Here is a 24613-nt window from a genome sequence, read left to right as displayed (position 1 = left end):
ATGTCAATTAAGCTTTGACGTACAATAGAAATTGGCAGACTGACCAGTGAGAAGCTATCCACAGGTACGCAGAGAAGTTTACACTGAACTCATTAGATCTCGGCTTTTTATTCCCAGGAACTGGTGAAAACATCCACAATTCATTTACTCATTACTATAAATTGGCAAATATGATAGGCAGTTTAGAGGTTAAAAATAGATTTTTTTTCCATAAGCAAGTTAAGGTAATGATGAGAGTCAGTATAAGGCTAAGTTTCCACTAGTTTGTTTGTTTTTTGGTGTTTTCCACTTTGTGTTTTTCAGTTTTTTTTTTTTTTTTTTTTTTTTTTTTATCCTTTTGGCGTTTTTCACTCTTTGTTGGCGTTTTTCAGCTCCTTTGCAGTTTTGCAAAGTCGCAGCATGTTGAGCCTAAGGTGTTTTTTTTTCCCTGAAAGCGTGGCGTTTTTCTCCCATAGAAGTCTATGGGAGTAAAAATAACGCCAAGAAAAACGCCATGTGGGTTTCAACTTTGGCTTTTTGCAGGCTGTTTTTATTCTTTTTTGGGCTTTAGTAGTATTACTACTACTCCCAGAATGAAACACACTGTTCCATGATGGGAGTAGTAGTACCTGTACTAATTGGAAAAACAAAACAACGTAGTCTCAAGGTGATAACAGGTGCTCAACCCCAAGTGCAATTGTGCACTCATACAATGGGGTAGAGGACCCGCACCTATGGACAAAAGTGGGGTTTCAATCCTGTGGTAAATATATACAATGATATTAGCTAATCCTCAAAACTGATGTAAAAATGAGACATTAGCCAGTATATCCTTATATGAAGGACATACCTTAGCCCGTACACCACGCCAAGGTTTCTCATGTGATGCGGGACCTAACCACTAACCTTTTTTGCCTGGCCAGATGCATAGAACCAGGAACCAGATATACAGCAGCCTAAGGTCCAACTTGCAGACTGCTCCCCAGTCGCCTCCAGTGTGAACTCAGCACACATACAATGGGAGGGGGGAGACAGGTTACAAGCCCCACCCTTGCTGGTTTATATATAGCAGGCCTCACAGGTGAAACCCCCAACGCTGTACTAATTGACAGATCACCCCGGGTTCCGTTGCGATCCTCCTGTATAATTTATAGATGTGGCCGACTGCTCTGCTATGGTCCCCTGCACTGCTGTATATATACACCTATTCATATTTCCCGAAGAGAGCTGTGATTGGCCGGATGGTTCCAGCCAATCACAACTCTCTGTGGGAAATATGAATAGGTGTATATATACGTCAGTACAGGGGACCATAGAAGAGTGCCCGCAGAAGAGCAGCCGCATCTATACATTATACAGAAGGAGCACAGCATCTCCGCATCTCTCTGCATCTCTGCAATAGATAGGACAATCGCATCGGGTATCAGGAGTGACATCCGTTGTGATCTTTCCTTAACTGCAGGTACTACAGCTCCGAGCATGGAGCACACTCTGCTCCATGCTGGGAACTGTAGTACCTGCATTAATAGACAGATCACAACAGGTATCAGCAGTTACCCTTGCTGCAATCTGTCTATTAATGCAGGTAATACAGCTCCCAGCATGGAGCAGAGTGTGCTCCATGTTGGGAGTAGTAGTCCCTGCAATTAAGGACAGTTCACAGCGGATGTCACTCCGGACACCTGATGCGATTGTCCTATCTATTGCAGAGAAGCGGAGCGGCTTTCTCCTGCGCTTGCATCTCTGCTCTATACTCCGGCCGCCTACTCACTAATTCATATTTCCCACTGAGAGCGGGATATTGGCTGCAACCATCCGGCCAATCCCCACTCTGGGCGGAAAATATAAATGAGTGATGTTCTATTCACATCACTGGCCGGAGTATAGTGCAGAGATGCGAGCGTTGTATAGAGCCGCTCCACATCTCTGCTATATAATGGACGATCGCATCGAGTGTCAGGAGTGACACCGGGATGATATGTCTATTAGTACAGGTACTACTACTCCCATCATGGAACAGTGTGGGAGTAGTAGTACTACCTAAAAAATTTATCACACATACACTTTATAAAAAATTAATAACAATTTTGTTATAAAAAATAAAATTTTTGGTAAAAACATTTTTTCCCATCCCCACTGCATCCCTTTTTTTTTTTTCTTTCTTTGGTACCCAACAAATTTTGAAAAAAAACTCCAAAGGGGCCAAAAATGCAACTTCCATTCAAATGCAAAAAACACACAAAAAAACGCCAGAAAAAAAGTAGGAAATTGCACTGGCATTCTTTCAGGCGCTTTTTCTGGCGGTTTTTTTTCAGTGAAAAAAACACTGCAAGAAAATCTAGTGTAAACCTAGCCTAAGGCTATGTTCACATCAGAGTTCTATAGCTCCATAACGGATCTCCGTTACAACTGTTGATAACGGGGCTGGGATGGATGGAGGTTGTGACAGAGGACATCCATGGAACCTGACACTATACATATAATTCCATGTGTTGCCCAATTATTTGTACTTTTATGATGTATGTTTCATGTCAATGCTTAACCCCTTAGGGACTCAGCCGATTTTCACCTTAAGGACTCAGCCTTTTTTTGCAAATCTGACCACTGTCACTTTATGCAGTCAAAGTCAAACACGAGCCAGAATCCTGATGGCGTTTCGCCAGCGTGTGTTTGACTTTTAATCGCAGGAGTCTTGGTCAGCAAAATCATGTACCATTAGTTAGTACCTCAGTGGCCATACAATTAGAACTAAACTAAAACCCCCTCCCCCTAAAAAAAGTATAGAATGTAACTTTTATTGTTATGCTTCTAAAATGGATAATGAGGAAGGAAGGTGGGATCTATGATCCGAAAAAATGCGGTGCTGAGAAGCGCTCCTTTTCAGTGTAGAAATGTAGAATGATCATCCACAAAGTCGAGTATCTCATGAAGCAGAGAGATATTTATTCATACAAGTAATTCCAAGGGATAACGCGTTTCAAGGGGCAGAGACCCCCTCTTCGTCAGATCCAAGGGGGTCTCCGTCTCGCCCCTCGAAACGCGTTATCCCTTGGAATTACTTGTATGAATAAATATCTCTCTGCTTCATGAGATACTCGACTTTGTGGATGCTCATTCTACATTTCTACACTGAAAAGGAGCGCTTCTCAGCACCGCATTTTTTCGGATCATAGATCCCACCTTCCTTCCTCATTATCCATTTCAGAAACATAACAATAAAAGTTACATTCTATATTTTTTTTAGGGGGGGGTTCTAGTATAGGGTACCCCTTTGGGGATTTTTCCCTAAATTTCATGTTATAATTAGTTATTGCCCTGTAACCCCCTGGGGTTTGTTGTTATACGCAGATCACTTTACACTCACATATGGGGTATTTCCATAGCAAATTTTGGGGGTCTTTTTTCCTTTTTCCTCTTGTTACAATGAAAAGTATGAGGCAACACCAGCATGTTAGTGTAAAAAAAAAAAAAAATTTACACTAACATGCGGGTGTAGACCCTAACTTTACCTTTTCATAAGGGGTAAAAGGAGAAAAAGACCCTCAAAATATTTAGCACAATTTTTCCTGAGTACGGAAATATCCCATTTCTGGCCCTAAACTGTTGCCTTGCAATATGACAGGGCTACGGAGTGAGAGAGCGCCATGGGCATTTGAGGCCTAAATTAGGGATTTGCATAGGGACGGACCCGCTTTCCTCCTCCACCAAAAATACTGTACAGCAGTGTTCCCCAAACAGGGGGCCCCCAGCTGTTGCTAAACTCCCTGCATGCCTGGACAGTGAATGGCTGTCCGGCAATACTGGGAGTTATTTTGCAACAGCTGGAGGCTCCGTTTTGGAAACAGTGTCGTAAGAGACGTTTTTCATTTTTATTTAGGGGGCAGTGTTAGGATGTGTTTATGTAGTGTTTTTTTAACCCTTTATTTTGTGTAGCTGCCACAGCTCAAACTTAGCCCGGGTTACTCACTGTGAAGCCCCGCCCATGTGAGTGTACCCTGTACATTCACTTGGGGGGGGGGGGGGGGGGGGGGGGCAAACCTTCAGCTGTTGCAAAACTACAACAAAATAACTATACAGTGGTTTCCAAACTGTAGCCCTCCAGATGTTGCAAAACTACAAGGCAGCAGTGAAGATCACTGACTAGATCTTCACTGCTGCCTCTGTCTCCACCGCCACCTGCAATCTGCTGCCGGTTTACCCGATCAGCCTGGAAAAGCCGTGATTTGCCGATCAGCAGGCAATGTCTTGGGATGGCTGCTGATAGTTATCAGCAGTCATCCCGTTCCAATCACTGCAGCCGGGGATGCGGTGATCTGGGAAAGCTAAATGTAAGTACCGCTTAAAGTACCACGATAATGAATCAGATAAATAAACATGTTCTTTTTTTCTATTTGGTTTCCATTTTCTGATTTTAAATTTGTTTGTTTTATTTAAAGAACATTATGCAAATAGCCATCTTGCCAGAGCTTTTTTAACAGCATTTTGAGATAAGCCATAGACAGAATAGTCTGGAGCAGATCCTCTTCATGGGAATGACAGAGGTTTCTAGGCATGCTCTGTGATCTGTGCAGAAGTCATTCCATGGGGAGGGGTATGTAAGCTTTGAGCATCCTGAAGCTCCTGCCTTATGTATATACTGGTGTTACCTTTCACTGGACTCCTGTCTGTGATCAGAAGGAGGACAGCTTCAGTTTAGGATTACACCTAGTGGCCAGACTGAAAACTAAAAGATTTTAGGATTATTTTTAAATATTGATTGTAAAATGTTAAAAGTGAAAATACATAATCAAACAAGTGTAATTTGCAAAACATAAAAACCTGATTCAACAATAGGTCATTTTCTGATGACATATTTCTTTTAGGTACTCAATTACTAAGATCTGAAGTTTTCTTTTCTATGGGACCCTAAAGATGCTAATTTTGTCTGTGTGAACATGCCTTAACAGGTAACATCTAATAAAAAAAAATATTCAGCATACAGCGCTCCCATAGACTCCTCTGTACTCGGCAGAAATACAACAGGAATAAGCTGATTGGCCAAAGAAGATACACGTCAGGGGTGGACATATCGCCTGTGCAGCCGGTTCAGCTGCACAGGGGCCCAGCGTGAGAGGGGGCCCGCTGCCCTCTCCAGGTCCGGCCCCAGAGGCGAGCATTAGGCCACATACCACCGCATACTCCCCGACCACAGCAAGTTTGACAGCACCCGGATAGACGCTGCGTTCAACCACCCCTGCAGCCAGTGTCGTCTCTGGGGGGGGGAGGGGGGCCAGAGGGGGCCACGGCCCCCCCTACATCATGATCGCCCCCCCCCCCCTTGTGCCCCCCCTAGCAGCAGTAGGTCACTAGCAGCTCTCATGGCCACCAGTAAGGAGCCCGAGCCCCCGCTGCACCCGACGCCCCCCGGAGCCATCTACTCCGGCATCCTTTTTTTAAATAAATCTTCAGCCTGCAGCCCTGTCACCACGCAGGGGCCGCGCTATGCAGACTGGGAAGAGCAGACAGGAAGCTCCTCCCCCTCTCTCACTCCCCTGTATGCTGGACCTTGTGAAGCAGGCCCGCTGTGTGTATACAGGCCCGGACACCACCAGTATGGAAGACTTACCTGCCCAGTGCCCACTGCTCATGCTGCCCTTTTAAAGTAAGTAACTTGCTTGGGGGAGAGGGGGAAAGTTGCAGGAGACAGTGGGAGGTAGTTCAGTGTTTCCCAACCAGGGGGCCTCCAGCTGTTGCTAAACTACAACTCCCAGCATTCCTTTGGCTTTATGAGCATACTGGGAGTTGTAGTTTTGCAACAGCTGGAGGCCCCCAGGTTAGGAAACACTGATCTATCTATCTATCTATCTATTATATATCTCCTATCTATCTATCTATCTATCTCATATCTATCCATCCATCCATCTATCTATATCCATCTATTTATGCATTTATCTATCTTTCTCATATCTATCTATCTATCTTCATATCTATCTATCTATCTATCTATCTCATATCTATCTCTCTATCTATCTATCTATCTCATATCTATCTATCTCATATCTATCTCTCTATCTATCTATCTATCTATCTATCTTTCTCATATCTATCTATCTATCTATCCTCATATCTATCTCATATCTATCTATCTCATATCTATCTCATATCTATCTATCTCTCTATCTCATATCTATCTATCTATCTATCTATCTAGAAGGAGAGGAAAGCAGCACTCCGAAAGATAAGGTGCGTGGGTGCCTCCTGTTGTAAACCTTGGTAAGAGGTCCAAATAAGTGTATATCCAAAAAAGAAGCAGGGGCACTCCCGTTGATTCAGTGCAAAGTGATGTCTTTTATTCACTCCACCGTGAGCTACGTTTCGACAGCCTCTCGCTGTCTTTGTCAAGCAACAAATGGTTATTCACAGTGGGTTTTTATAGTCACGCAGGACCGCCCATCAATAAAGCATGATTGACATGTAAACAAAACGAAATCGTGGTGGTGCACAGTGATCAAGCAAAAGAAACATGTTATACAACAATGTATATACAGGCGTGAGCAATAATCCATCCGGTTATTGCAGTAAAATCATTGTTATATGAAGTACAGTGCATTAAAAGTCTCTCTTTCGCAAAAGTGGGCGGAGGATCCGGTCACTCACCCAGCAGATGGCTTCCTGTGCGAGCGGCGGGCATCACGCGCCTTTCCCCGACTTGCGAGACGAACTCGTGGGAGAGCCGGAAGTGACGAGTAACAACAAACCAGCATGGACGGTCACGTGCGAAGTCTCTGAGGCAACCACTGGCGTCACTCCCTGGGGAGATCGGACGCCATCTTTAAGAAGGGAAAAGGTTTTGACAATGATGTGGCAATCTCCTGGTAGGTATTTCTTGCTCGGGGACCGCACAGGGAGTCCCGGGTACCGGAGTACCCCTGTGTAGTCCTGGGTGGGGTTGTCCCTGGTCAGCCGCCATAGGTAGCCAGCCTGGGTCGTCCTAGAGCTATCCGTCACTGGAGAAGTGCCAGAATTGGAGCGAAGACGTGAGGTAGAGAGTGGTTAGGGAGACTGTTGTGATGTCCAGTGGAATGCTGATGTTGCGGATTATTGCTCACGCCTGTATATACATTGTTGTATTACATGTTTCTTTTGCTTGATCACTGTGCACCACCACGATTTTGTTTTGTTTACATGTCAATCATGCTTTATTGATGGGCGGTCCTGCGTGACTATAAAAACCCACTGTGAATAACCATTTGTTGCTTGACAAAGACAGCGAGAGGCTGACGAAACGTAGCTCACGGTGGAGTGAATAAAAGACATCACTTTGCACTGAATCAACGGGAGTGCCCCTGTATCTATCTATCTATCTTTCTCATATCTATCTATCCTCATATCTATCTCATATCTATCTATCTATCTATCTATCTATCTATCTCATATCTATCTCATATCTATCTATCTATCTCATATCTATCTCATATCTATCTATCTATCTATCTATCTCATATCTATCTCATATCTATCTATCTATCTATCTCATATCTATCTCATATCTATCTATCTATCTCATATCTATCTATCTATCTATCTATCTAACTCAGATAGATGAGAGATAGATAAATAGATATGAGAGATAGATAGGTAGATGGATGATATATAGATAGATAGATACATAAATATATATATATATATATATATATATATATATATATATATATATATGAGATAGATAGAAAGATAGATAAATAGATGATATATAGATAGAGAGATGATATATAGAAAGATACATAAATAGATGGATAGATAGATGATAGACAGATCGATAGATAGATGATAGATACATAGATATGATATAGATAGATAGATGATAGATAGATATGATATAGACAGATAGATAGATAGATAGATAGATTAGATAGATAGATAGATAGATAGATAGGAGATAGATGGATATGATATAGATAAATTTATATGATATAGATAGATAGATCAGTGTATCCCAACCAGGGGGCCTCCAGCTGTTGCAAAACTACAACTCCCAGCATTCCTTTGGCTTTATGAGCATACTGGCAGTTGTAGTTTTGCAACAGCTGGAGGCCCCCCTAGTTGGGAAACACTGCTCTATATCAATCATCTATCTATTATCTATCTATCTATCAAAAAAAAAAAATCAAGAGACCAGCAGCACACAGAAAAATTAGTGCAAAAAAGGTGGAGATTTATTGCATTATCCCAGTGTACAAAAGAAGCGACGTTTCAGCGACCTCTCGTTGCCGTTCTCAAGGAGCTTGTACACTGGGATAATGCAATAAATCTCCACCTTTTTTGCACTAATTTTTCTGTGTGCTGCTGGTCTCTTGCTTTTTTCTAGTACAAGTGAACCTCTCACCAAGGTCCACACCCAGCGTGCACCATTGCATTGGTTTTCTTCATTTTGTTGTGCTGCTCTTCTGGAGTTTTTTTTTTTTTAATCTATCTATCCATCTATCTATCTATCTATCTACTACAAAAACCAGATTGGAGCAGCACGTCCTATTGTACCATAGTGCTGGTGCAAGCGGCGTAAAAAGCTTTGGTCAAAGCAAGTCAAACATCTAGTGACCCTATATCTTAAATGCACCTTTTGTAATTTATTTTCACTTATTGATGTATCACTAATTTGATTGATGTGTTTGTTCATTTACATATAAATACTCTGTATGGTCACTATTTTGTTGCTTGAAAAAAGCTGCACTGGCAGCTGAAACGTCGCTTGCTTGTATTACCATGGAATAAACCACTGTTTTTTTTGCACTTGAACTATTTTTGTGTGCTGCGGCATTCTTCCTATCTATCTATCTATCTAATCTATCTATCTAATAAATTGTCCAGCACCATTGATCCAAACTATTGTAAAAACCTGGCTTGCAGGTGCAAGCTGCTGGGCTAAATATACAGCAACAGGAAAATACAGCAGCACACTGCTAGCACAAAGATATAGATGAAACATGAGTATATAGATAAAACATAAGTATATAGATAGAACATGAAAAGCTATACAGCTGTAATGCAATAAATGAAGATATGAAACTATGAAAATATGAGGTACTTAGCTTTGTAAGGTAACCTCATTCTGGGACGGACCTTACCGTGGTGGGACGGTCCACGCTATTTGGCGCCAAATTTGCAAGCTAAGTACCTCATATTTTCATAGTTTTATATCTTCATTTATTGCATTACAGCTGTATAGCTTTTCATGTTCTATCTATATACTCATGTTTTATCTATATACTCATGTTTCATCTATATCTTTGAGCTAGCAGTGTGCTGCTGTATTTTCCTGTTGCTATCTATATATCTATCTCATATCTATCTATCTCATATCTATCTATCTCATATCTATCTATCTATATCATATCATATCTATCTATCTATCTATCTATCTATCTATCCAGCTATCTATATCCATCTATTTATGTATCTATCTATCTTTCTATTTATCTATCTATCTCATATCTATCTCAGATAGATGAGAAATAGATCAAAGATAGATAGATATGAGAGATAGATAGATAGATAGATACAAAGCAAGGAAGTTGTCCCACAGCACTCCAAAATGGTGGATAACAAAGTGTTTATTGCCTCATGGTAGGATACAACGTTTCGACCGTCACCACGGTCTTTTTCAAGCATGCAATGTGACACACACATCCCATTTTTATATGGGTTACATGTAAATTACAATCAGTGAACAATAAAGCAGAATAAGTGAAATACATAACAGCGTTGATGCAAAAAATATATGAAAAAACATATCACAGTGAGTACTGTATCTAACGCAAAGATAATAAAGTGACAACATTGCTGTACATTATATACATAAGTGTCCCATGTCGTGTACAATGTTAAAGACATAATTACAGTGCAGGTGTATGGTTAAAAGCAATGAAGGGGAAATCCTAATGATCAAACACTCACCCATCTGGAGTCGGTGGCGGCCATTACCTGCCGCCGTGTGTGCACACGGCTGTACAGGATTCCGCAGGCTAGACCGGAGCACACCCAATCACAGGGAGGCGTATGGCGCTGCTATGCAACGCCGCTGTGTGGCACGGTCCGCGCACACTCACTGTGCTTCCGGATACCGTGTGCGCCATGTTGCTTGAGGGCAGATAGTGCCCGAAATCGGCGCATGCGCGTCTGGAGGAGATGAGGATGTGACGGCCATGTAGGTGTCGGGCATTAGATCCGATGCATCTGTGAATGTTAATGCTGGACGGGGAGCTGTATATGTGTAGGGATCTGATGATTGGGTGAAAGGTGTGTCATAATATGAGTAGATACAGAATGTAAAAAATGTTGAACATGTGTATTAATAAAAAAAATAGATAGATAGATAGATGATATATAGATATATAGATAGTTAAAGTATGACGGCAGCACACCAAAGTAGTGAATCAATAAAGTGTTATTTTATTCCAGGGATATAGAGACAACGTTTCAGCGGTCTCTCACCGCCATTTTCAAGTGAATACAAGTGATACACAGGGGTTTAAATACACACTCCCCTCAATCAGTGACATCATCAGACATTAACATAATTGGTGACATCATATATGTAAACAAAATAAAAATAATATATAGTGGTAAATCTATTCATAATCAATGTACATCATGTGTGTTCCTGTGAATATTATATTCAAACCGCATGATCAGCAGAGCCGATCGCATGTGTATTATAAATGGTGTAAAATAATAGTGTACATAGTGTCAGTGCACAGGTGCAAAGTATAAAAACAATAAAACACATGGTATCAGCAAAACATCTAACCTCGTGGTGAAGTACGCCATCCTCCGCACCTCCGGAAGCCCGGCTAACACTGCCGGCGTTAGCTTCCGGGTATGGAGAGATCATAGCCAATCACAGTGTGGCGTCATCGTTGCTTAGTGACCAATGTATCAACATAGAATCTGCATATCGCGCCGCACAGCAATGCGAGCCGTGACTTAATGCGCATGTCAATTGATGTTATGGAGTCACAGGGCGCCATATTAGACCAGGGCTGCCCTCAATCAAGTCACATAGGATAACCATTAATTAATGAATGATAATAATGTTCAAATATTGTAGACAATATATATAGGACATCTCAGGTATAACCCCACATTTATTCCAATGTCTCACACATATCAAAATACAGTCACGGAGTCCTGACACAGCAATCCCCTGTTTTGGGTGTTATCTAGGTAAGGTGAGTGGGATTATATCATAAGTCCCGTTCACTCATATGGTTCATCGGTCCATTTGTGATACTAGAAGTACCCCATGGATCCCCGAACTGACACCCCAGACACCCCATTTTTACGGGGAAAGTGTCATAAGGCTCCTAAAACATGCATTAACATTCATCGGGGTATGAAACCAGAGCATATGTCCAATATCTTTCATAATTTTTAATTAAATAGATGATACAAATTGATCAAAATATACATGACTCCACAAAGTGTTACCATTCAAACACCCTTAAAAAAAAAATTTTTAAGAATTTTTAGAAAAAATACATAAATGTAAGGAGAAAAATTTGCGGATCCAGGATGGACTTGAGGTTTGTTTTGCATTTCTTTCGACACCATGTAAATGACTTGCAAATCTATAAGATAAATAAAACACAAAATTAGTAATGAGCATATATATCACTTGTACATATAGTCGCCTGGACATTGCCGTATCCTGTGGCTATATCCGTGATTACACCTTTTTGGGAGAATGCGCACAATTTATATCATTTATGGGGAATATACCCCGTGACTATATTTATAACTACACCTTGTAGGAAAATGTATACAATTTATATCATTTTTGGAGGTACAATGAATTCTACATTCAAGCCATTTGGCTTCAATGAGCCTAACTCAAAAATCCATTTCAATTCTCTTTTTTGTAACAGGTTGATCCTATCACCTCCTCTTTTGAGGGGAGGGATGTGATCCACAACCATACATTTGAGGTCGCGTTCCGAGTGTCCAGCTTCAAAGAAGTGTTTCGACACTGGGAGGTCGACTCTGTTTTTCCTAATAGTGTAACGGTGCTGGTTTAGTCTCGTCTTGAAGTCACATTTGGTTTCACCTATATAAATTAGATTGCAAGGGCACCACAAAATGTATATCACGTGATCACTGTCACATGTGAGATAATGTTTTATAGGGGATGCTATACCTGTTTTCGGATGTACAAACTCGCTGCCCTTGTGTATGTATTTGCAGTTTACACATCTTCTACAGGGAAAGCAACCCCTAGATTTCACTGAAAAATATTTTTGTGTACTTATACCATGTTTAGCTATGTCTGCCTTCACCAAATGGTCTTTAAGGTTTCTGGCTCTACGATATGACATCAGCGGGAATTCTTGCAATTCAGGAATGTTGGGAAAGTTATCCTTGATGAGGTACCACTATTTCCTTATTTTCTGAGCTATTGCCCCTGACGTCTCATTATAAATTGTAATAAATGGTAAACGTCCCGTCTGGTCCTTTTTGTGGATTGGTTCCCTAATCCCTTGTTTCTCTTCATATAATCTGCGTTTTTGCCTGTTGACAATTTCGATCGGGTAACCCCTAGCAATGAATTGTTTTGTCATTTTATCTATAGCCTTATTACATTTGTCATCTGTGTCAACAATTCTGTCAGCCCGCAAAAATTGGCTACATGGTAAAGACTTCACCATTGCCCTGGGATGGCAAGAATTGAATTTTAATAGAGTATTACAGTCTGTCGGCTTACAATAAAGATCAGTCGACAGACCGCCATTCTCTATTGTTACTTCTGTATCAAGAAACTGTATTCTGTGGCTAGAGTAGGATAAAGTAAATTGAAGATCACTATCAATCTTATTAAGATAAGTTTGAAAATCAAGTAGTTCTCTCTCTGAGCCAACCCAAATCAGAAAAATATCATCTATGTAGCGCCACCACCCCCAGGAGATTCCTGGAGTGGTGGGCTACATAGACATGGCTTTCCTCAAAATCTGCCATTACTATGTTAGCATACGTGGGCGCCATGTTACTACCCATGGCGGTCCCACGCAGCTGTACATAGTATTTCTCGTTAAAGAGAAAATAATTGTTTTGTAAAACAAACATAAGTAGTTCAAGTATAAAAGTGATCTGCTGTAAATCAAAGTTGGCTGAAAGAAGGCATCTTCTCACTGCTTCTACTCCTCTCTGATGTTGAATAGATGTATAAAGGCTCACTATATGAAAACTCGCAATTATGGCATCATTAGGTATTGTCATAGATATATATATAGATATGGGATAGATAGAAAGATAGATTAATAGATGATAGATAGATGATAGATATGATATAGATAGATAGATAGATAGGAGATAGATGGATAGATAGATGATTGATAGATAGATAGATAGATAGATAGATAGATAGATAGATAGAGCAGTGTTTCCCAACCAGGGGGCCTCCAGCTGTTGCAAAACTACAACTCCCAGTATGCTCATAAAGCCAAAGACATGCTGGGAGTTGTCGTTTTGGAATAGCTAGAGGCCCCCTGGTTGGGATACACTGATCTATCTATCTATCTATCTCATATCTATCTATCTCATATCTATTATCTATCTATCTATATATCATCTATCTATCTATCTACAAAACTAAAGATCCAGCGGCACTCCCAGATAAGGTGCAAAAACAAAGTGTTTTATTCCCCCATGTATGTGTGACGTTTCGATAGCATCCCGCCATCTTCATCATACGTACAGTTGTACATTCTGTAGTCTCTGTGACATCACTGTGCTTCATAATAAACTGTGACATCACTGTGCTTCATAATAAACTGTGACATCACTGTGCTTCATAATAAACTGTGACATCACTTTGCTTCATAATAAACTGTGACATCACTGTGCTTCATAATAAACTGTGACATCACTGTGCTTCATAATAAACTGTGACATCACTGCGCTTCATAATAAACTGTGACATCACTGCGCTTCATAATAAACTGTGACATCACTGCGCTTCATAATAAACTGACATCACTGTGCTTCATAATAAACTGTGACATCACTGTGCTTCATAATAAACTGTGACATCACTGTGCTTCATCCTGTAATTTGATGTCACAATGACATCACTGTATAGTTACCCTCTACTGTGACAACACTGCGTTTATTAACCCTGTAGTGGCAAAACTGTTTATTGTTCCTGTACAGAGACATTACTGTTTATATTAACTCTGAACTATGATGTCATTGTGCATATTTACCCTGTATTGTCACTCGCAGTGCAAGGTAAATATGTACAGTGGCATTAGGGTATACAGGTTTAATATATACAGTGATGTCAGAGTGCAGTGTAAGTATCAACAGTGATGTTGCAGTATAGAGAAAACACACAGTGATGTTATAGTTCAGAGATAATATATACAGTGATGTCACAGTACAGGGATAATACACACAGTGATGTCACAGTACAGGGATAATACACACAGTGATGTCACAGTACAGGGATAATATCGACAGTGATGTCACAGTACAGGGATAATATACACAGTGATGTCACAGTACAGGGATAATACACAGTGATGTCACAGTACAGGGATAATACACACAGTGATGTCACAGTACAGAGATAATACACACAGTGATGTCACAGTACAGAGATAATACACACAGTGATGTCACAGTACAGAGATAATACACACAGTGATGTCACAGTACAGGGATAATACACAGTGATGTCACAGAACAGAGATAATACACACATCGATGTCACAGTACAGGAATAATACACAGTGATGTCACAGTACAGAGATAATACACACAGTGATGTCACAGTACAGGGAGGGATAATATACACAGTGATGTCATAGTACAGGGATAATACACAGTGATGTCACAGTACAGGGATAATACACAGTGACGTCACAGTACAGGGATAATACACAGTGATGTCGCAGTACAGAGATAATACACACAGTGATGTCACAGTACAGGAATAATACACAGTGATGTCACAGTACAGGGATAATACACAGTGATGTCACAGTATAACCATCTCACAGCCGGAACACCATGTAATTTCAGCAGAAAATAAAGCAGGGCCTCATGTTCAAGTTTCGCCTAAGGCCTCACAAAGTCTAGAGCCGCCTCTGGTCAGCCCTACCATGGGACCCGGTGGGACCATAAGTCCCAGGTGGCAATTTTCAGGGGCGGCATTTTGCTGTCCCCTTTTTTTTTGTGCCTAGTAGGTTCATGGTAGGGTAGGCGCCGCCGCTGCTCACTGTTCTAAAGCAGCTGCGGGGTATAATAGCGCAGCGGGCACTTTAGACAGTGAGTCTGCCTCCGGCCAACCGGGGTCTGACGAGGGACGTCGCACAAGTGACGTACTTCTGCAGACCCGCTCAGGAGGACGTCAGTTACGTCACTCGTCAGGCCGCTGCCGGAGAGGAGAAGCACTGTGCAGGGCAGGTAAGTGTGTCTCTGTGTGTGTCTGTGTCTGTCTGTGTGTTTGGGGGGGCTATGGCTACCTAATGTGAGGAATCTATGCTACCTAATGTGTGGAAACTATGTTACCTAATGTGGGGAATCTGTGCTACCTAATGTGGGGAAACTAGGCTACCTAATGTGGGGAAAGTATGCTACCTAATGTGGGGAAGCTATGCTACCTAATGTGGGGAAACTATGTTACCTAATGTGGGGAATCTGTGCTACCTAATGTGGGCAAACTATGCTACCTAATGTGGGGAAACTATGTTACCTAATGTGGGGAAACTATGTTACCTGATGTGGGGAATCTGTGCTACCTAATGTGGGGAAACTATGCTACCTAATGTGGGGAAACTATGTTACTTAATGTGGGGAATCTGTGCTACCTAATGTGGGGAAACTATGCTACCTAATGTGGGGAAACTATGTTACCTAATGTGGGGAATCTGTGCTATCTATTGTGGGGAAACTATGCTACCTAATGTGGGGAAACTATGCTACCTAATGTGGGCAAACTATGCTACCTAATGTGGGGAAACTGCTACCTAATGTAGGGAATCTATGCTACCTAATGTGGGGAAACTATGCTACCTAATGTGAGGAAACTATGCTACCTAATGTGGGGAATCTATGCTACCTAATGTTGTGAATCTATGCTACCTAATGTTGGGAATCTATGCTACCTAATGTGTGGGGCTTGAATGAGCTGCGGCATATGGGAGGCCTTAATAAATAATTAGAAACTTATACAGCAAGTGACATATGGGGTTCCACCTGAGTAAGTGACACATGGAGGGGGGGTGCTGAACAATTGATGTTTTGGGGGGGGGGGGCACAGGCACATTCTTTGCACAAGGGCCCTCTGCTGTCTGTGTCCGCCCCTGGGTAGAGAATAAGGGGTAAAGTGGAACATAGAAGAAATGCAGTTATTTTTTTCTTAATTTTTTTTTAATGAAGTAAACGAGATAAAGGTAAGCAATGACTTTTCTTCAGTCTGAAGTGTGGTCCTCATCGGCAGGAAGCAGTGAGGAGGAGGATGACGGAGGTTCTGATTCCATCTCTGCTTCTTTTTCGTCCCTCTCTATATATAGGGCCGTGGCCATGAAGAAGGCCCCTCCGATGACTGCCATTATGGTGCAGGTCATGAGGGCATACTCCAGGCTGCGGTATTTCAGAAGAGGGGATTTGGCATATCCTCGTTCGTAGGTGTCAGATATCAGGCCGATGAGGTACGGGCTGCCGGCGTCACCTAGGAGGTGATAGATTGTCATCTGCACGGCCAGGGCTGAAGATCTCCTCCACGGAGTTACTACTTTTAGTATAATGTCAGATATAAGGGTGAAATTTACTGACAGAAGCGTCTCTCCGATGAAGATGAAGATGTTGGTGGCAACGAGGCTGATGTTGCCAAAAGTCAATGCCAACAGAAGAAAAGGGGCGGAGAGCATCATCGCGCATCCACACACAAGCGGGTCCGCCCGTGGGTTGGATTTGTGATATCTTTTACTTATCTCCGTCCCTGCTACAACTCCCAGAATGCCGGAAACGACTGTAACCACACCAAATATTAGGATGTCGTGATAGTCACACGGTTCAGCACGGCAAGGGTCCTTCTCTTGTAGGAGTGTTCGTGCGTGGGTCAGGTATGACGGACCCCATACACCTATGGCTCCCACTATGAAGGATACAGCCGTCGATCCCATGGTGGTTAACATGAAGCTTCGATTTTTAAATAGTTTTTTCAGATCTGTCGCCCATTTGGCAAACTTCTGAGATTTGTTGTTCTTCTTCCCGTTTGTAGTCGTTCTTGGAAGCTCTTTTGTGACCAAAATCATCAAAGCCACAGCTATGAGGCCCAGGCCAGGGGTGACCCGAAACGCCCAGTGCCAATCACCCCTTGCTGCATCAGTCACTTTGGGCCCGATGATGTATCCTAGTCCGCAGCCTACAGGTATGACGGAGTAAAACACGTTCAGCATGCGGGTCCGCTGGTCACTTGTAAAAAGGTCTGCAATGATGGAGGGGGCGATGGTGCAGAAAGTCGCCTCTCCGGCTCCAACCAGTCCACTCGTCAGCAGGAAGAGCAGGAAGTACCCGTCAGGGATGAATGACAGGGTAAGTGTCATGCTCAGCCAAACAATGACTCCTGCGCAAACAGTATATTTCTTATTACAGTGGTCGCCCAAATATCCGGCAATTGGTGCGACCAGCACGTAGCTTCCAATGAACAATGTATTCAATAAGCCGGACAGACTAGCATTGGTGTCATATGCTTTCTGTATATAAGGCAGCACCCCCGCCACGCTGGAGCGATTTGCATAGATGAGCAAATTAACAAAGGCGAGGATCACTACAGTGATGATGGAACGTGCGGTGGACATCACGCTTAGAGATGGCAGGTTCTGCCTCTCAGGGATATCGCCCTTTTCTACATCCATATCACTATGGTCCTCCATTGCTTCTTCCTCCTCCTTCAGCAATGGGTCTTGTGGAGAGGCCATGGTCACAGGTCAGAGCCTGAAAACACTAGAGAGAGAGAGATAAGTGAACACATTAGACAACATGTCATCATTCCTGTCATTATACAATAGATCCTTCATACAGAGCAGAAATGTCCAGCACAGAACCACAAGATAACACTAAGACCATCGCAGCCTCAGAAGAAGACGCTTCTCTAAAAGTGTTTTAAATGGAAGGTCTTCCCTGAGGTTACCAATGTCTGATAACCCTGAACCTGTCCGGTCCTAGTAATATCTGATAACCCTGCACCTGTCCGGTCCAAGTAATATCTGATAACCCTGAACCTGTCCGGTCCTAGTAATATCTGATAACCCTGCACCTGTCCAGTCCTAGTAATATCTGATAACCCTGCACCTGTCCGGTCCTAGTAATATCTGATAACCCTGAACCTGTCCAGTCCTAGTAATATCTGATAACCCTGCACCTGTCCGGTCCTAGTAATATCTGATAACCCTGAACCTGTCCAGCCCTAGTAATATCTGATAACCCTGAACCTGTCCGGTCCTAGTAATATCTGATAACCCTGAACCTGTCCGGTCCTAGTAATATCTGATAACCCTGAACCTGTCCAGTACTAGTAATATCTGATAACCCTGAACCTGTCCGGTCCTAGTAATATCTGATAACCCTGAACCTGTCCAGCCCTAGTAATATCTGATAACCCTGAACCTGTCCAGCCCTAGTAATATCTGATAACCCTGAACCTGTCCGGTCCTAGTAATATCTGATAACCCTGAACCTGTCCAGTCCTAGTAATATCTGATAACCCTGAACCTGTCCGGTCCTAGTAATATCTGATAACCCTGAACCTGTCCGGTCCTAGTAATATCTGATAACCCTGAACCTGTCCGGTCCTAGTAATATCTGATAACCCTGAACCTGTCCGGTCCTAGTAATATCTGATAACCCTGAACCTGTCCGGTCCTAGTAATATCTGATAACCCTAAACCTGTCCGGTCCTAGTAATATCTGATAACCCTGAACCTGTCCAGTCCTAGTAATATCTGATAACCCTGAACCTGTGCGGTCCTAGTAATATCTGATAACCCTGAACCTGTCTGGTCCTAGTAATATCTGATAACCCTGAACCTGTCCGGTCCTAGTAATATCTGATAACCCTGAACCTGTCCGGTCCTAGTAATATCTGATAACCCTGATTCTGTCCGATCCTAGTAATATCTGATAACCCTGAACCTGTCCGATCCTAGTAATATCTGATAACCCTGAACCTGTCCGGTCCTAGTAATATCTGATAACCCTGAACCTGTCCGGTCCTAGTAATATCTGATAACCCTGAACCTGTCCGGTCCTAGTAATATCTGATAACCCTGAACCTGTCCGGTCCTAGTAATATCTGATAACCCTGAACCTGTCCGGTCCTAGTAATATCTGATAAACCTGAACCTCTCCGGTCATAGTAATATCTGATAACCCTGAATCTGTCCCAGTAATGGTGGATTATAAGGGCTTGGCTGTATGATCAATGGGCCATGTGAACTTCATACTGTAGATACAATTGGGCTATCCTGCTATATACATTTACTAATAATGAACCTACCCCATCTCATTGGGATCTATCCGTCCCCTATATGACTTTCTGCCACTAGTTGATTTGAAAATTTTCCCTTTCGGAGTACCCGGGGTATTTCTATTGTTAATACACACAGAATTCTATTATATACTTATTTAATTTCTGCCCTAATCTTTCTGTCATTCTTTTACTACACCACCAAATCTTTCTCATAGACTTATATCTTTTAGAACTTCATGAATTAGGACTCTTTTTCTTGGGGGCTTTTTTGGGCATAATTGCATTTTAGCAGTTTTGTAAGAAAAAGCTCTGGTCATGATACTATCTGTGCATTTTATTATGTTTAATGCCTAAGCCAAGTATTGTCACAATGCTATGAGGAATATATCTTTTGTTATTTCTTTTGGAAATTCATTTGCTAAAAAAAAAAGCAACAGCAATAAAAAAAAAACTGTCAAACAAAAAGCCCTGTGTATGTATGAATAGAAGAGGCTGAGACTTACCTTGTGGTTCTCTCTTCAGACAAGGAACGGTCAAAATCTTGAATTCTCTATCGCAAATAGAAACTCTCTAACAAACACTTTGCACCACAGGTTGTGAATGCAAAACACACTGAAGAGACTGCAGCCGGCGCGCACATCCTTGTACAGCTTACGGTGACATCATCACAAGCACTGTGACATCACAGGGTTCTAAACCATCTTCAGGTATGTGTATATCTGTATAGTAAATGTGAGTAGCTGTATTAGTCCAGTCATGCAGATTGTAATACCTTTTTTATTGGACTAACAGAATTTTGTAGAGAAAAACTTTTGGGATTCCTCCCTGATAATTTATAAAGTCCTTTGATCATTAGTCCTTGACTATTGGACTTGATAAAGGGAGGAATCCTGAAAGCTTGTCTCTACAAAACTCTGTTAGTCCAATAAAAAAGGTATTACAAGAGACTGCAACATATTTTTTGATTTGTGTGTATATATATATATATATATATATATATATATATATATATATAGTTCCAAGCGTGATTAGGTGCCTCCAGCTAGGGTCCGTGTCCAGGATCCTGCATACGAATTTCCAAGGAAAATGCTGTGGCACTCAAGGTATGGTGAAAAAATGAAAACTATTTATTCATCCCAAATGTGCAAAGAGCAAGTGGCTTGATAATGATGGTGTGAGACCATTGAAACGTTGCTCTTTGCACATTTGGGATGAATAAATAGTTTTCATTTTTTCACCATACCACAGCATTTTCCTTGGAACTACGTATGCAGGATCCTGGACACGGATCCTAGCTGGAGGCACCTACTCACGCTTTAGGAGTGCTGCTTTCTTCTTTGACATATATATATATATATATATATATATATATATATATATATATTAATATACACCTAGAAATACATCAAGTACATAAAAACATCTTTTAGAAAAATATTTCTCCAGGCCTGCCGAGTATATCCCCGTACTTCACAGTGTCTTCTTAGTTTATATATTTTAATCTTTTGACCTTATAACCCCACTAGGACCAAGGGCATCCTGGGACTTAAAGGGGTATTCCAGGCCAAAACTTTTTTTTTTATATATCAACTGGCTCCAGAAAGTTAAACAGATTTGTAAATTACTTCTATTAAAAAATCTTAATCCTTTCAGTACTTATGACCTTCTGAAGTTAAGGTTGTTTTTTTCTGTCTAAGTCCTCTCTGATGACACCTGTCTCGGGCAACGCCCAGTTTAGAAGCAAATCCCCATAGCAAACCTCTTCTAAACTGGGCGTTTCCCGAGACAGGTGTCATCAGAGAGCACTTAGACAGAAAATAACAACCTCAACTTCAGAAGCTCATAAGTACTGAAAGGGTTAAGATTTTTTAATAGAAGTAATTTACAAATCTGGAGCCAGTCGATATATATAAAAAAGTTTTTGCCTGGAATACCCCTTTAAGATTGAACCGATTATTATTGATATATGTCATGAATGCATCAACGGTCAGATGGTCGGACAACCAAATGATGACCACATCGTCTACATACCTCCCATACCATGCGAGGCATGTGGAAAATGGATTGGTGTCAGAAAAAATAAACTGCTCCTCCCACCAAAAAACAAAAAGGTTAGCCCGAGCTGGTGATGACTTTGCTCCCATTGAAGCACCCGTGCGCTGCAAATAAAAATTGTTACCAAACATAAAATAATTGTGTTTTAACACAAAATCTACCACCTCAATAATGTAATGTCTCAAATCCACAGAATAGTTAGAAAATCTCATCAGTATATCCGAGATAGCTGATAATGCCAGGTTTTTCGGAATACTGGAATGGAGCGATTCAATGTCGCAAGTAAGCCACGACAGAGAATCACTCCATGTGAATTTAGTTCTTCTGACCAGGAGTTTACTGAAAATTCAGATTGTTCAGATACCACGGACACTAGCGGGGACTCAGAACCGCAATATGTGAACACTCACAAGAATCGCAATGCGAGAAGACAGTCAAAAAACGAGGAAGGCTCGGTGGCAGAAAACATAGGAAGAAGAGCTTCGGAGCGTAACAAGGACAAACGGAAAAAGTAATAAAAGAGGATTTTCAAGTCATTAACATTTCTGCACAAATCATTACAGATGAAGAAACCTCGGTCCTGTGGAAAGGACTGGGTTTCTCTCCTACACATCATTTTGATGTTTATCGGACAATTTTGGATATAAATAAATTTGTGAGAACTTTAACAGTTAAGAAACATTTTTTTGTGGAAAATGCTGATGAACCATCGGACCCACCTCAACTTTCTATAAACCCTGATTTACCACTAATGCATACGTTAGCAGAACAAATTGCGTTTAGAGATCTCTGTCTCCTTGAAAATAGTGGGATATCAATTTGTGATGAAGTGAATACTGCACATACCTTCTCCACTAAAAACCTAAATTTTTACCCCATACAGACCAGACCAGCAATTTTTGATTGGTTCCAGGACCTTATTATGAAAGATTTGGTTACTCTACAATCAAAAGTAATGTCCAATACAACTTGTCCTAATTTGAATAAAAGGGAGCCATAAAGAAATGAAAGAAAAACTAAAATTTGACAATCCGATCCGCCGATAAAGGCGGCTCGGTAGTATGTATGGACACGGGACTGTATATCAATTTAAATGAAAATCTACTATCTGATGATAAAACTTACCTTAAACTTTATGGGGATCCCACTGAACCTTTTAAAAAAGAACTGTTGACTCTGTTGGAAGAGGGGAAAGCCAGATCTATTTTGACCCAAAAAGAAGTGGATTATATTTTCGTGCCTGCTCCAATTATTCCTATCTTCCACTCGCTACCCAAGCTGCATAAGGACCGATTCCCTCCGCCGATGCGTCCAATCGTGGCGGGGATCGGATCCCTTAACGAGCACCTATGCGAGTGGTTGGACTCAGTACTGCAACCTCTGGTTATGCAATGCCCAAGTTATATCAAGGACACTAAGCACTTGCTATAAAATCATGGATGAATTCACATGGAGTGATTCTCTGTCGTGGCTTACTTGCGACATTGAATCGCTCTATTCCAGTATTCCGCAAAACCTGGCATTATCAGCTATCTCGGATATACTGATGAGATTTTCTAAATATTCTGTGGATTTGAGACATTACATTATTGAGGTGGTAGATTTTGTGTTAAAACACAATTATTTTATGTTTGGTAACAATTTTTATTTGCAGTGCACGGGTGCTTCAATGGGAGCAAAGTCATCACCAGCTCGGGCTAAGCTTTTAGTTTTTTGGTGGGAGGAGCAGTTAATTTTTTCTGACACCAATCCATTTTCCACATGCCTCGCATGGTATGGGAGGTATGTATCCGATGTGTTCATCATTTGGTCGTCTGACCATCTGACCGTTGATGCATTCATGACATATATCAATAATAATCGGTTCAATCTTACGTTTACCCACACATGGTGTAAAAGTGAAACCCCCTTTTTGGATGTCATATTACGTGGCAACCCTGATACAAATAAAATTGAGGTTGATCCTTACAGAAAAAAGATATCAGGCAATACCATCCGAAGGGCTAATTCATGCCATTCCAAACAAACGGTAAGAGCCATACCAGTAGGTGAACTTATACAAATTAAGCGGAACAGTTCTTCCGCCGAGGTGTACCGCAGGGAAGCTGATGCAGCATGCACACGCCTGGCGGCTCGAGGTTACCCTGGATGGCTCTTGAAAAAAGCTCGGTCGAGAGTGGATCCTATGGATCGAAAATCCCTTTTTACAAGTAAGCAACCAACTGAATCACAAGATTGTCCTATATTTGTCACCACGTACAGTCCAGAATTTAATGACATCAAACGCATTGTAATTAAACACTTACCTTTGCTATCAACAGATCCCACGGTAGGGGAGATTATAAAGTCAGGTGTGAGATTTGCAGCGAGGCGGGCACCTACTCTATCCAATCTCCTTGTTCCCAGTATGGTGGACACGGCTAGTGTTACCACCCAGTGGATTAGCACCAAGGGCTTCCACAAGTGCGGTAAATTGCGGTGTGTGGTATGTCCCTTTGCCGAAAAATGCCAGAAAATAGAAGGTACGGTGGATGGCAAATGCCATGTCATTCACAACTTTATAAACTGTGATAGCACTTTTGTTTTACATAAAATCATGTGCACACAATGTCACTTAACATATGTGGGTTACACCAAAAGGTCCCGTAAAAAAATGCATGCAAGAGTACATTAGACATGCTGCTGGCCCTTTAAGCTCGAACATTTCTAACATATCTAAACATTTTCTAATATGTCATAATTCAGACACCACTTCCCTCAGGTTCTCAGGCATTGAGAAGGTGAAGCTAAATAAAAGGGGAGGTGACCATATTCGATCCCTCCACAATAGGGAAATCATGTGGATTTATCTTTTGAATTGCATTCAACCCCATGGTCTAAATAGCAAAACAGATTTAATATTACATTACTGATATGTCTCCGAATAATTTATCTGTGTTTGGTCCCATGTTTTTGTTTTAATCACGTGCACATGTGATGTGGACCTGTCCCTCCCCTTCCTGTGGGAATGGGGAAAATGCCCTGGAGTATATAAGGGTGCCTCATTTGAGGATCTACAGGCTATGAGTAAGG

At 41.5% G+C, this 24613-nt stretch overlaps 1 protein-coding gene across 1 annotated transcript; it reads right to left on the bottom strand.

Annotated features, from left to right (window-relative positions):
* Positions 1-16413: 16413 nt before the first annotated feature.
* On the bottom strand, positions 16414-20123 carry LOC130360790 (protein spinster homolog 1-like). Its single transcript, XM_056563357.1, has 2 exons — positions 19990-20123; positions 16414-17961 (listed from the first exon to the last, which is right to left on the bottom strand). The coding sequence occupies exon 2, from the start codon at positions 17934-17936 to the stop codon at positions 16425-16427; it is 1512 nt and encodes a 503-aa protein (XP_056419332.1). The 5' UTR covers positions 17937-17961; positions 19990-20123; the 3' UTR covers positions 16414-16424.
* Between the last annotated feature and the right edge of the window lie 4490 nt (positions 20124-24613).

Source organism: Hyla sarda, chromosome 3, assembly GCF_029499605.1.
Source record: "Hyla sarda isolate aHylSar1 chromosome 3, aHylSar1.hap1, whole genome shotgun sequence".
NCBI classification, from domain to species: Eukaryota; Metazoa; Chordata; class Amphibia; order Anura; family Hylidae; genus Hyla; species Hyla sarda.
This window is presented reverse-complemented; position numbering and strand designations above follow the sequence as displayed.

What these genes read in the sequence shown, in the direction of transcription:
- LOC130360790 (XM_056563357.1), bottom strand. Translation starts at nt 17,936, where the DNA reads ATGGCCTCTCCACAAGACCCATTGCTGAAGGAGGAGGAAGAAGCAATG.